The sequence below is a fragment of the Heteronotia binoei genome, chromosome 13 (genome assembly GCF_032191835.1).
Source record: "Heteronotia binoei isolate CCM8104 ecotype False Entrance Well chromosome 13, APGP_CSIRO_Hbin_v1, whole genome shotgun sequence".
In the NCBI taxonomy this organism is placed as follows: Eukaryota; Metazoa; Chordata; class Lepidosauria; order Squamata; family Gekkonidae; genus Heteronotia; species Heteronotia binoei.
The window spans coordinates 15,624,413-15,638,917 of NC_083235.1; the positions used below are offsets into that span (position 1 = coordinate 15,624,413).

General features: G+C 45.8%; 2 protein-coding genes across 2 annotated transcripts; both read left to right on the forward strand.

The window, feature by feature from the left end:
- Positions 1-2,920: 2,920 nt before the first annotated feature.
- Positions 2,921-3,853, forward strand: LOC132581979 (olfactory receptor 1468-like). Its single transcript, XM_060253490.1, has one exon. The coding sequence runs from the start codon at positions 2,921-2,923 to the stop codon at positions 3,851-3,853; it is 933 nt and encodes a 310-aa protein (XP_060109473.1).
- Positions 3,854-11,692: 7,839 nt separating this feature from the next.
- Positions 11,693-12,625, forward strand: LOC132581978 (olfactory receptor 1361-like). The gene has a single exon (XM_060253489.1). It carries the CDS (start codon positions 11,693-11,695, stop codon positions 12,623-12,625), a length of 933 nt encoding a protein of 310 aa, XP_060109472.1.
- Positions 12,626-14,505: the final 1,880 nt, after the last annotated feature.

Below are 14,505 nucleotides of genomic sequence, written 5' to 3' on the forward strand. Positions count from 1 at the left end.
GGGGGAGGCAGAATGATGTCAGCATCCTACAGGAACCATCTCAGGGGGGCTGAATCCTGCACCTTCCAGGTTACACCTCCAGCAATCACATCCACCACTGTTGAGGTATGATGGTCTTCCAGAAAAGGTGTGGCAGGATCTCCAGTTGCTTCTCTTCGGTGGCAGTGTCTTCATGTGTCTCACACTATCTTTCTGACAGCTACTAATCCAAGGGCTGATCATATAGCAAGAAGTACTGAAAATCAAGCTGATTAATGGGTGGGTGATTCAAACTATGGGTGGGTAGGTCGGTAAGGATTTCTGCTCTGCTTCATGTGGATGACACGGGCACTCTCCAGTATGTGCTTATCTTACACGAACACATGAAGCTGCCTTATACTGAACCAAACCATCGGTCCATCAAGGTCAGTCTCGTCTGCTCAGCCTGCTAGCTGCTTTCCAGAAGCCCAGGGAAAGGTCTTTCACATCATCTGCTACCTGTGTTGGTTTTTTTATAAATGTGCAGAGTAAATAAGCAAACAGAGAACACCATGTGTGTTTGAGATTTATAGAAAACTACCTTTATTAGAAATATATGAACATAGGAAGCTGCCTTATTCTGAATTAGACCCTCAGTCCATCAAAGTCAGTATTGTCTACTGACTCTACTCACACTTGCAACTGCAGGTGTCTGGCTGGCTTCGAGTTGGCACCGAGTGTTCTCTTTCGCTCCCTGGTGGGATCAATGCCTGGGAGAGGAAGGGGGGAGTGGTGCTGTTGCTTTCTTCTGCTGTTGCCACCTTTCTGTCTGGCCAGCTCTTTCTCTGTCTTGTGCTGGAGCCTTCTGCCCCCATCTAACGCTTCCCCTCTTCCCTTTATTGATTGCCTGGATTCTTCTTTGCCCCACCCCATCACTATTGGTGGCTGCCTTCATATTAACCAAGATCCAGTTGAGGACCACGTAACCATTTTGAAAAACGTTTTTCTACAAACCTAGGGGTTTCCCTGGGCTTGGAGGAAAATTACCTCTTTCCATACTGGCCCCATTGTGTGGAGTTTTTTAAAACAGAACTCAGAGGGAAATGTAGATTTATTTTTAAAAAGAAATCCTGAATTCCTGATCCAGAGCCTCACAGTTTTGAATCTGAATTCTGACACTACATCTTGAGGCTGACACATGTATCTTGTGTGGCAGGAATAATGGATGCATCAGGGAGAGAAACACAGAGATTTGAGTCAAAGAGAGAATACGTCCTAGAAGGATTCTCCCATAGTTTGTTCATTGGGTAGCTTACCTTGATAATAGTGAGAGGGAGAAATGTGAATCTTGGGATTAGTTAGCCATACTTGGGCCGCGGTCACACTCACCATTAAATCCATCCCTAACCCGTTGCTATTATACCCCGCAGCTTTTTTACAACGAATTTCCTGATCAAACATCCCTCCATCCTTCAGTTCTGAGCAGCGTTGGTCCCATCGTTGGTTGATCAGAGGTCTCAACTGGACCTCATTTTTTGAGATGGCATTCCGCACTCATGCAAGCACAGTACCGTAGGATATCGTGCTTGGCTTTTTTTAAAATGGTGCCAGAAAAGGTGGGAGATCTGCCCCCCCCCCCCAATTTAAACACCCGGCCAGGGAGGGGAAGTTCAGGAGTTCTCTTTGCTGTCTCTCTGCCTGGCGGGGAGACAGCAAAGGTGGATAATCTTCCTCCCCCCCCCATTTAAACACCCCACCGTGGTGTTTAAATGCGTGGGGGAGCACAGCAACTCTCTTTGCTGTCTCTCCACCTGGTGGGGAGACAGCAAAGGTGGGGGCTCTTCCTCCCCCCATTTAAACACCCCGACATGATGTTTAAATGGGGGGGAGCACGGCAACTCTCTTTGCTGTCTCTCCACCTGGCGGGGAGACAGCAAAGGTGGGGGATCTTCCTCCCCGCCATTTAAGCACCGCAACTCTCTTTGCTGTGTCTCTGCCTGGAGGGGAAACGGCAAAGGTGGGGGATCTTCCTCCCCCCATTTAAACACCCCGCCGTGGTGTTTAAATGGGGGGGGGAGCATGGCAACTCTCTTTGCTGTCTTTTTGCCTGAAGGGGAGACGGCAAAGGTGGGGGATCTTCCCCCCCCCATTTAAACACCCCGCCGTGGTGTTTAAATGGGGGGGGGGAGCATGGCAACTCTCTTTGCTGTCTTTTTGCCTGAAGGGGAGACGGCAAAGGTGGGGGATCTTCCCCCCCCCATTTAAACACCCCGCCGTGGTGTTTAAATGTGGAGGAGTACGGCAACTCTCTTTGTTGTCTCTCCGCCTGGCGGGAGACGGCAAAGGTGGGTCATTTTCGTCCCCTGGCAGGGAGACAGCAAAGGTGGGCAATCTGCCTCCCCTCCTCCCATTTAAGAAAGGTCCCTTGTGCAAGCACCAGTCGTTTTCGACTCTGTGGTGACGCTGCTTTCACAAAGTTTTCATGGCAGACCTTTTATGGGGTGGTTTGCCATTGCCTTCCCCGATCATTAGACTTCCCCCCCCCCCAGCAAGCTGGGTACATATTTTACGGACCTTGGAAGGTTGGAAGGCTGAGTCAACAATTGCTGGCACAATGATATCATTTGGAGTGTGCTCTCGCAGGGAAGCAGATGTGTGCTTGCGACGAGTCGGCTACAATGGAGCGTTCAAACATAGAAAGTATGCGCGGGAGTAGTAGGAAGCATTCTTATTCCGGATTTAATGTACTATCAAAAAAGTCCGCATCTCAGTCATGGCAATTCAGGACACGAACGAGCCAACGACCATTGCAAGATGCTGATGTTTGAACAAACGCATAAAATCCGACATGCATCTGGCTTTCATCCATGCCCATCTCGTCAGTTTATGCGTGTCTGACCTCAGCCTTGGCTTCAGGCCTCTAACTTTCTTGCAATTTCCTCACTTCAGGAGCATGAGTCCAATGAATCACAGGAACACAACTGAAGTTTCTGAGTTCCTCCTCCGAGGTTTTCCATTCCAGCTGGAGGTCCAAAGGCTTCTCTTCCCTGTTTTCCTTTCTGTCTATCTGCTCATCCTCCTGGGAAACGTCACAATCATCTTGTTGATCCGTTCTGACACACAGCTCCTCCAGACTCCCATGTACTTCCTGCTCAGCCACCTTGCCCTAGCTGATCTTGGTTTCACCTCCACCACCATCCCCAAGGTATTAGATAACCTGCTGTCTCAGAAGAAGACTATCTCCTACCGTGGTTGTCTGGCCCAGATGTATTTCTATTTGTTTTTTTGTAACTCAGACAGCTTCCTACTGGCTTCCATGGCCTACGATCGCTATGTGGCTATCTGCTGCCCGCTACGCTATTCTACCATGATGAGCCACAGGCGTTGCCTTCAACTGGCCACAATGTCCTGGCTTCTCCCCATAATTGACTCACTGCTTTATACTCTTTTGCTAGCGCGTGTTGAGTTCTGTGACCCTGAAGAGATCCCTCATTTCTTCTGTGATGTTGTCCCATTTTTATCTGTCTGCTGCTCTGATACGAGCCTCATAGAAACACTTCTGCTGACTGAGGGGATGGTGGATATCTTGGGGCCCTTTGTGCTCATTATTCTTTCGTACGCCCTCATCTTTTATACCATCATGAAAATTCCATCTGCCGTCGGGAAGCGCAAGGCTTTCTCCACATGCGGGTCCCACATTTGTGTGGTGGTCTTGTTTTATGGCACTGTAAGCTGGGTGTATTTAAAGCCGAATTCCAAGAACTTAGACCACCAGGACACAGTGGCAGCTGTGATGTATACCATAGTGACCCCCGTGTTGAATCCTTTCATCTACAGCCTCAGGAACAGCGAGATGAAGGCGGCCATGAAGAGGATCATGAAGCGACATTTTTGATGATGTGTTCAAGGGCCAAACCATTGGATTATGCTATAGCCCCAGTCCTCCACATTTCCCTGTTAAGGGGAAAATGCTGTTGAAAAATTTCAAAGACAATCTGACTCCACTGAGAACAAGAGAAAGAAATTTTACTTAAAAAATAGAAGCCCATCTTACATGGCATATGACGGCAAGAGCGCGTGCAGAGTGCAGGTAGACCAGAATAGGAACTTGCCTTAGCAATTGGAACGTCGATATGAAGAGCCAACACATCTGTTTGGTTCTATAACAAACGGTGCATTATACAAGTATTTACAGTAGTGAAGTTATATACATATGCAGTCCAAAGTAACAAAGTGTTTCGCCAGTAATCCATACACGTAGAGATAAAAACATTCTGGCACTCTGCTGCTTATATAGTACAGCCCACCAATCAGATAATGGTGACTTCTCTGGACAGATACAGATATTTCCAGTCATTGCATCAGCCAGTAGTCCTGTGATTCGTGTCATATGACACCTGTCACTTTGACAGTTCTTGATCTACCATGCTTCACAGCAGGCTACATACTACTAACATGTAGGGACATTTCGATTTATTGTGCCTGTAAGACAGCCCTTTTCCGGCTGGCCTATAACTAACTGGCATTGGAAACTCTATAGAAGATTGCAGTGTAGTATTCTGATAGATCGCTTGTTTTATATGTTTTACCATTTTACTGTTTTAACGGTGTAATTTGCTGTATTTTAAATCCAAAACCTATGTTAGTTCTTATGTGTTGTAAGCTGCCCTGAGCCGCTTCGGTGGGAAGGGCGGGATATAAATTGAAATAAACTGAAACTGAAACTGAATAGATTAACTTCATAGCCCACAGCTATTTTATGTCATTTAACTTTTGCTGGTCTTTTATTATATCCCATTGTGTCACTGCTGGTTTTAAGGTATACTGTATTTTTGTATTGATGCCAATAAAGGGCTATGTATGTATGTAAAATATTGATCCAAGCCCAGGTAAGAGAGAGAAGAAGAGAGGTCCCATAAAAGAAGGCACAGAAGGCAAACAACAGTCAAAGAGGTTCAGCATGTAACTGATGATTAGGTGGGGTCTACTGCCAAATGGGAGAATTCTCTTAACTCTTTCCCTCCCAGAGTCACAATTAAGAATGACACGTTCACACATCAATCTCCAATTTTGATATATTTATCTGCTTCACTGTTTTCCTCCAGAATCAAATCCAAACAATGGTGACTTAATAAACTTAACTTGTTATTCCTCTTTGCATTTGTTAAAATATCCTCATTATGTAGTATGCTAATTTGCTGTTCAGCCTCTGCCACCCCTGGTGGAGCCAACTCCTAGACAATGTTAGAGCCTTGCGGGACCTTACCCAGTTCTGCAAGACCTGTAAAACAACGTCATTTCGAATGGCCTTCAACCAAAATCTGTAAATTCCCAACGCTTTTTAAGAATGGCACGATGTTCGCACCAAACTGTTGTTTTAAAGCAGCACTAATAATTTTAAATTGTAACCTGTCTTAACTTTTAATAGACTTGATTGTGATCGTTTTTATTGTTCTATTGTTAACATTATGACGCTGTTAGCCCTGAGCCTGCTTCGACGGAGAGGGCGGGATATAAATGTGAAAAATAAATAAATAAATAGATAGATAGATATATGTATGGACTGGTAAATTCCATCTCATTGGAATTGAGGAAGTGTGTGTGCACACGAAAGCTCATACCTTGTATAAAACTTTGTTGGACTTCAAGGTGCTACTGGACTCAAACTTTGTTCTAGAAAGTGTGATTTCTATCCGTGAAATGGCACGGGGTGGGGGGAATAAATTCCCCTTGGCTGCTTTTCAGCCTTAAAAGAAAGCATTGGGAAACCAAGATGGGCCCAGTTTTTCCTGTCTATGGCAAGGGGAGTAAAAGTCCTTTGGACAATCTCTATTACCTGCCCCTCCCATAACAGACACCCTGTGAGGTAGGAGGGGCTGGGAGAGCTCTTACAGCAGCTGCCCTTTCAAGGAGAACTCCTATGAGAGCTATGGATGACTCAAGGCCATCCCAGCGGCTGCAAGTGGAGGAGCGGGAATCAATGAGTTCTCTCAGATAAGAGTCTGCGCACTTAACCACTAAACCAAATTCCCTAAATCAAAATCAAAATCACTTAATGCCCTAAATAAAAATAAATAAATAATAAAAAAAAGTTTCAATGGTGCTCTGGTTTGCTGAGCGGGACTGGAGGGGGCTCCTCACACACACACACACCCACACTCTGCTTTTATCCCCTTGGGAAATATGCATGGAGTTCACATTCAGACTAAACGTGCAAACATGCCTTAGGATGCAATTCAATGCATCCTGACGTGAGAGTAAATACCATTGAACATCATAGGGTCATCTTCTGACTAGACAAGCATAGGATTGTGCCAGTAGGATACTTGGTAGCTGACTAATCTTACCAGGCAAGAGGTTGACATCCCTGAATCCAGAGTTAACCTTTTGATGGCATATTCATGACCCAAAATCTATTCTGGGGGTTCTAGGGACCACATTGAGGCTATCATCCTGTGCTAAGTAACTCAGGACTTTATAGCCACTGTGAATATATATAGGCCTGGGTGACTCCACATGATGGTTGCTACATGATGGTGCTTAGTTGCCTAGAGTTTCAGGGGGATATGCTGATCACCAGGGCTTTTTTGGTAGAAAAAGCCCAGCAAGAACACCCCATGACATCACCATTGTTTCACACAGGGCTATTTTTGTAGAAAAACTCATTTGCATATTAAGCCACACCTTGTGACACCAAGCCAGCCAGAACTGCGTTCCTGCTAAAAAAAAAAAGCCATGTTGATCACCCACTCCCAAGAGAACGTTCTCTCTCTTTCCCACTCTAGTTAGTAGCACTTACCTTCAGAGCCTTCTTCCCCCCATTGGAAGCCAGGTACAAGATGGTGTGGCTCATCCAAGTGTTTGGGATAGCTTGATTTTGACAGTTAGCCAGCATTTAGGCTATAAGTTGTGTAGATTTAGTTATGCCTGGGGCCCTCGAGGTCTGGCAAGCTTTGCTGTGCAGAGGCAGTCCAAAGCAAGCAACCAGAGTTTGTTTCCTGCCTTGAAAGTCATATGGGGGAGGGGGTGCCCTCCAAAAAATTTGGCTGCGACTTCTAAGTACCTTTCGCAACCAGGCTTTTAAAGCTAAATGTGGATTACCCAGCAGTATGGCGGACTCAGTGGTTTCAACCTCCTCCCTGCTATTGAAAGGGCTGGTGGGTTCCTCTGGAGAAAACAGCTCAATGGCATCAAACCCTGCTGCAGTTCCTCTAGGGTTGCCAAGTCCAATTAAAGAAAAATCTGGGGACTTTGGGGGCGGAGCCACAGACTTTGGGGGTGGAGCCAGGAACAAGGATGTGACAAGCATAATTGAACTCCAAGGGAGTTCTGGCCATCACATTTAAAGGGACAGCACGCATTTTTAAATGCCTTTCTTCCATAGAAAATAATTAAGGATAGGGGCACCATCTTTTGGGGCTCATAGAATTGGACCCTCTGGTCCAATATTTTTGAAACTTGGGGGGTACTTTGGGGAGAGACACTAGCTGCTATACTAAAAATCTGGTGCATCTACCTCAAAAAATAGCCCCCCCCAGGGCCCCCAATACCCATGGATCAATTCCCTATTATTCTCTATGGGAATCGTTCTCCATAGGGAATAATAGGATGCCTAGTAGACATTTCCCTCCCCCCCTCACGCTTTCTAAAGGGGGGAGGACCTCCATACCAGGGAATCCCCTTTCCCTGCCCCCTCCCTCCCTCTCTCTCTCTCACACACACAAATACTTACCGTACTTGGTATTCTTCCAGCAGAATTTGCTTGCTGTGAAAATGAAAGCAAGGCTGCACTGGAAAAGAAAAGGAGGGGCTGTTCCTGTTTCCTTGCAGCCTTAAAGGGACACATTTTAAAAACGGATCCCAAGCTGTAAAACAACATGATGCCTACAGGTATGTTCTCTCTTCCCCCCACCCCCAGATTTTTTAAGAGCGGGGGAGGAGGCTGAAAATTCGGGGGTCCCCCACCAGGGCGGGAGGGTTGGGAAGCCTAGGTTCCTCCCTTCTTCAGCTACCATGACACTACTTGTAGCACGGGTTCTAACCTCTGAGCTTCAGATAGGCATCCCTCCTGGCAACCAGTGGGGGATGCAGGGGACTTACAAGGAGAAAGAGAAAGGCCTAGGCCTTGTCTCTGCCATTGATGATTTTATCAAGCCAGTGTAAAGCTGCCAAGTTCCCAACAGGGGGGGCATCCTCTTGTTTGGTAGGCCTTAACCCGCAGGCAGGGAGGAGGCTGCAGGAAGGATCCCCACCCCCAAAGAGTCCTGTCAGCGTGCAGTGTGATGACATCACCTGGAAGTGATATACTGTGCCCGGCACATTGTGTGGGGATGCTCTAGGAAATCATGGGAAACTCTGTGAGCTTTCTCCCAAATTGCTAGAGCGTCCCTGTGCAAAACCATAGAGTTTTCAGCGATTTTCTAGAGCGTCTCCATGAGACATGTCCATGTGACGTCATTGCACTGCATGTGCAAGTTCCCACCAGCAGCCAGTGGGAACTTGGCAACCCTAACCTAGAGACATCTTGGCAACACTCTTGTATTTGGGCGAAAACTCTATGACAAAATTGGCTTCTGATTAGACTGGAATGTTTCTTCTTAGTCAGGCCCAGGGCTTTTTTGACCAGGAATACACAGGAACGCAGTTCTGACTGGCTTGGCATCAGGGGCATGGCCTAATATGCAAATATCCAAATGAGCTCCTGCTGGGTATTTTCTACAAAAAAGCCCTGTATGAAAGAATGGTGACATCAGGGGGTGTGGCCTAATATGCAAATAAGTTCTTTCTGGGTGTTGTCTACAAAAAACCCCTGCATGAAACAATGGTGACATCAGGGGTGTGTGGCCTAATATGCAAATGAGCCCTTGCTGGGCTTTTTCTGCAAATAAAGCCCTGGTCAGACATAACCATGTTAACCCTTAAGGAGCTTACTTGAACATGCTTGTGGCCGTTCCAGCTAAAGCTGTGTCCCACATGAGTGTTAATGTCCTGAAGGGTAGCTAGGGAGTATATAACTTGTAGCTATTCTGCAGCCAGTGTCTGGCAAATGTGTGTGTGTTTTTAAAGGAGAATATACTATAAACAGGCTAATTTGCAACGGCCTCTGGGGTTCTGTCTCAGAAGTATTCCTCTGGGTCACAGCCCTGAAAGATGCCAAGCCGTGAACAAAAGCTGATGGTGCCACCATGCCACCCATTGTTTCATGCAATAGCAAACTGTTTGTCAGATCTGCTCAGCAGAAGACGAAGGCTTGTGTTCACCAGGAGGAAAAAGCCAAATACATTCCCTCCTTCCTGATCTCTCCGTGGGATGGTCCCGCCATTCTTTGGCCCCTACAGACTCACAAACTCTGCTGCTGCTGCAAACAGAAAGCATCTTTTTGGGTAGCATTTACCAACTGGGTAAGTAAGAGCCCTGCGGGCACCAGAAAATTCCTATCACTGATAAGCCCACTGAAGCCTCTTTATTACTTCTGTCAGGGGCACCCAGCAGGTCCCACTGAGTTGCTGTTTTTGGCTCCTACTCATGGAACCCCTCAACAACTTCCCAGACCCTGATAGCCTTGAGCAGTGTTCCCTCTCAGCTGAGTTAGTGTGAGCCAGCTCACAGATTTTTAGCCTCCAGCTCACAGATTTTTGTCTTAGCTCAGGAAGGATGATCCCAGAGCACAATAATTTAGGCAGTAACTCTAAACTTTAATGCCAGTAACTCACAATTTTAATACCAGTAGCCAGGGGTGGAATTCTAGCGGGAGCTCCTTTGCATATTAGGCCACACACCCCTGATGTAGCCAATCCTCCAAGAACTTACAAGGCTCTTTTGCATAAACTCTTGAGGATTGGCTACATCAGGGGTGTGTGGCTTAATATGCAAAGGAGCTCCTGCTAGAATTCCACCCCTGCCAATAACTCACAAAGTAGAATTCTTGTTCACAAGACATTGCAGCTTAGAGGGAACCTTGCTCCCAACTGCTGGTATTCCCAGGAGGTCCCCCATCCAAGTACTTGCCACAGTCGACCCTGCTTAGCTTCTGAGATCTGATGAAATCGGGCTTGCCTGGGATATCCAGGTCCTCATGTCCTGTCTTCAGGAGGAGGAAGAGCCATGGGGGGAGGCAGAATGATGTCAGCACTCTAAAGGAACCATCTCAGGAGGTCGGAATCCTGCACCTTCCTGGTTACACCTCCAGCGATCACATCCACCACTGTCGCAGTGTGATGGTCTTCCAGAAAAGGTGCGGCAGGATCTCCAATTGCTTCTCTTCGGTGGCAATGTCTTCATGTGCCTCACACTATCTTTCTGACAGCTACTAAATCCAAGGGCTGATCATATAACAAGAAGTACTGAAAATCAAGAAGAAAGCTGATCAATGGGTGGGTGATTCAAACTATGGGTGGGTAGGTCCAGAAGGATTTCTTCTCTGCTTCATGTGGATGACACGGGCACTCTCCAGTATGTGCTTATCATACATGAACACATGAAGCTGCCTTGTACTGAACCAGACCATTGGTCCATCAAGGTCAGTCTCGTCTGCTCAGCCTGGTAGCTGCTTTCCAGGAGCCCAGGGAAAGGTCTTTCACATCATCTGCTACCTGTGTTGGTTTTTTGAATAAATGTGTAGAGTAAATAAGCAAACAGAGAACACCATGTGTGTTTGAGATTTATAGAAAACTACCTTTATTAGAAATATATGAACATATGAACATAGGAAGCTGCCTTATTCTGAATCAGACCCTCAGTCCATCAAAGTCAGTATTGTCTATTCAGACTGGCAGCGGCTCTTCGGGGTCTCAAGCTGAGGTTTTTCACATCGATTTGCCTGGACCCTTTTTAGTTGGAGATGCCGATGATTGAACCTAGGGCCTTCTGCTTAACAAGCAGATGCTCTACCACTGAGCCACCGTCCCTCCCCATTTTGAAAAATAAGGGAAGGAAGGTACATAGGAAGGGGAATTCCCAGACATAGGAGTTGGGGATGGAAGAAAGGAACGAGAAAGCAGAAGAGACAGCACCTGGTCTGGCTTTGAGTTGGCACCGATTGTTCTCTTTCTCTCCCTGGTGGGATCAGTGCCTGGGAGAGGAAGTGGGGAAAGGTGCTGTTGCTTTCTTCTGCTGTCACCACCTTTCTGTCTGGCCAGCTTTTTCTCTGTCTTGTGCTGGAGCCTTCTGCCCCCATCTAACACTTCCCCTCTTCCCTTAATTGATTGCCTGGCTTCTTCTTTGCCCCACCCCATCACTATTGGTGGCTGCCTTCGTATTAACCAAGATCCAGTTGAGGACCACGTAACCTCCTCTTCCATTTTGAAAAACGTTTATCTACAAACCTAGGGGTTTCTATGGGCTTGGATGAAAATGACTTCTTTCCATACTGGCCCCATTTTGTGGGGTTTTTAAAAACAGAACTCAGAGGGAAATGTAGATTTATTTTAAAAAAGAAATCCTGAATTCCTGATCCAGAGCCTCACAGTTCTGAATCTGAATTCTGACACTACATCTTGAGGCTGACACATGTATCTTGAGTGGCAGGAATAATGGATGCATCAGGGAGAGAAACACAGAGATGTGAATCAAAGAGAGAATACATCCTAGAAGGATTCTCCCATAGTTTGCTCATTGGGTAGCTTACCTTGATAATAGTGGGAGGGAGAAATGTGAATCTTGGGATTAATTAGCCATGCTTGGCTTCATGGCTCTAACTTTCTTTCAATTTCCTCACTTCAGCAGCATGAGTCCAATGAATCACAGGAACAGAACAGAAGTTTCTGAGTTCCTCCTCCGAGGTTTTCCATCCCAGCCAGAGGTTCAAAGGCTTCTCTTCCTTCTCTTCCTTTCTGTCTATCTGCTTATCCTCCTGGGAAATGTCACAATCATCTTGTTGATCCGCTCCAACACACAGCTCCTCCATACTCCCATGTACTTCCTGCTCAGCCACCTTGCCCTAGCTGACCTTGGTTTCACCTCCACCACCATCCCCAAGGTATTAGATAACCTGCTGTCTCAGAAAAAGACTATCTCCTACCATGGTTGTCTGGCCCAGATGTATTTCTATATGTCTTTTGGCAACACAGACAGCTTCCTGCTGGCTTCCATGGCCTATGACCGCTATGTGGCTATCTGCTGCCCGCTACACTATTCTAACATGATGAGCCACAGGCGTTGCCTTCAACTGGCCACAGTGTCCTGGCTTCTCCCCATAATTGACTCACTGCTTTATAGTGTTTTGCTATCCCGTGTTGAGTTCTGTGACCCTGAAGAGATCCCTCATTTCTTCTGTGATGTTGTCCCATTATTGTCTGTCTGCTGCTCTGATACGAGCCTTATAGAAACACTTCTGCTGACTGAGGGGATGGTGGATATCCTGGGGCCCTTTGTGGTCATTATTCTTTCATACGCCCTCATCTTTTATACCATCATGAAAATTCCATCTGCCGTCGGGAAGCGCAAGGCTTTTTCCACATGTGGGTCCCACATTTGCGTGGTGATCTTGTTCTACGGCACTGTAAGCTGGGTGTATTTAAAGCCGAATTCCAAGAACTTAGACCACCAGGACACAGTTGCAGCTGTGTTGTATACCATAGTGACCCCCGTGTTGAATCCTTTCATCTACAGCCTCAGAAACAGCGAGATGAGGGCGGCCATGAAGAGGGTCATTACGCGGCATTTTTGATGATGTGTTAAAGGGCCAAACCATTGGATTATGCTATAGCCTCAATTCTCCACATTTTCCTGTTAAGGGGAAAATGCTACTGAAAGATTTCAAAGTCGATCTGACTCCAATGAGAACAAGAGAAAGAAATTTTACATAAAAAAATAGAAGTCCATCTTACATGGCAAATTCATGTAGGGACATTTTGATTTATTGTGAATAGATTAACTTCATAAAGGTTATCTTGCTATTGGTCGAAGCCTAGGTAAGAGAGAGAAGAAGAGAGGTCCCTTAAAAGATGACACAGAAGGCAAACAACAGTCAAAGAGATTCAGCATCTAACTGATGATTAGGTGGGGTCTACTGCCAAATGGGAGAATTCTCTTAACTCTTTTCCTCCCAGAGTCACAATTAAGAATGACACGTTTACACATCAATCTCCAATTTTGATATATTTATTTGCTTCACTGTTTTCCTCCAGAATTAAATCCAAACAATGGTGATTTAATAAACTTAACTTGTTATTCCTCTTTGCATTTGTTAAAATATCCTCATTATGTAGTATGCTAATTTGCTGTTCAGCCTCTGCCACCCCTGGTGGAGCCAACTCCTAGGCAATGTTAGAGCCTTGAAGGACCTTACCCAGTTCTGCAAGGCCTGTAAAACAACGTCATTTCGAATGGCCTTCAACCAAAATCTGTAAATGACCAATGCTTTTAAAGAATGGCATGATGTTCGCACCAAACCGTTGTTTTAAAGCTGCACTAATAATTTTAAATTGTAACCTGTCTTAACTTTTAATGGGCTTTATTGTGATTGTTTTTATTGTTTTATTGTTAACATTATGATGCTGTTAGCCGCCCTGAGCCTGCTTCGACGGGGAGGGCGGGATATAAATGTGAAAAATAAATAAATAAATAGATAAATATATGTATGGACTGGTAAATTCCATTTCATTGAAATTGAGGAAGTGTGTGTGCACACGAAAGCTCATATCTTGAATAAAACTTTGTTGGACTTAAAGGTGTTACTGGACTCAAACTTTGTTCTAGAAAGTGTGGTTGGCAAGAGATGTTTTCTCCCCTTACAATGGCTATCAGCAGCTTTCCATGATTTCTATCCGTGAAATGGCACTGGGTGGGGGGAATTAATTCCCCTTGGCTGCTTTTCAGCCTTAAAAGAAAGCATTGGGAAACCCAGATGGGCCCCGTTTTTCCTGTCTATGGCAAGGGAAGCAAAAGTCCTTTGGTCAATCTCTATTACCTGCCCCTCCCATAACAGACACCCTGTGAGGTAGGAGGGGCTGGGAGAGCTTTTACAGCAGCTGACCTTTCAAGGAGAACTCCTATGGGAGCTATGGATGACTCAAGGCCACCCCAGCAGCTGCAAGTGGAGGAGCGGGAATCAATGAGTTCTCTCAGATAAGAGTCTGCACACTTAACCACTAAACCAAATTCCCTAAATCAAAATCACTTAATGCCCTAAATAAAAATAAATAAATAATAAAAAAGTTGCAATGATGCTCTGGTTTGCTGAGCGGGACTGGAGGGGGTTCCTCACAACCCCCTCCCCCCCAACACTCTGCTTTTATCCCCCTGGGAAATATGCATGGAGTTCACATTCAGACTAAACGTGCAAACATGCCTTAGGATGCAATTCAATGCATCCTGATCTGAGAGTAAATACCATTGAACATCATAGGGTCATCTTCTGACTAGACAAGCATAGGATTGTGCCAGTAGGATAATTGGTAGCTGACTAATCTTACCAGGCAAGAGGCTGACATCCCTGAATCCAGAGTTAACCTTTTGATGGCATATTCATGACCCAAAATCTATTCTGGGGGTTCTAGGGACCACATTGAGGCTATATATATATAGGCCTGGGTGACTCCACATGAT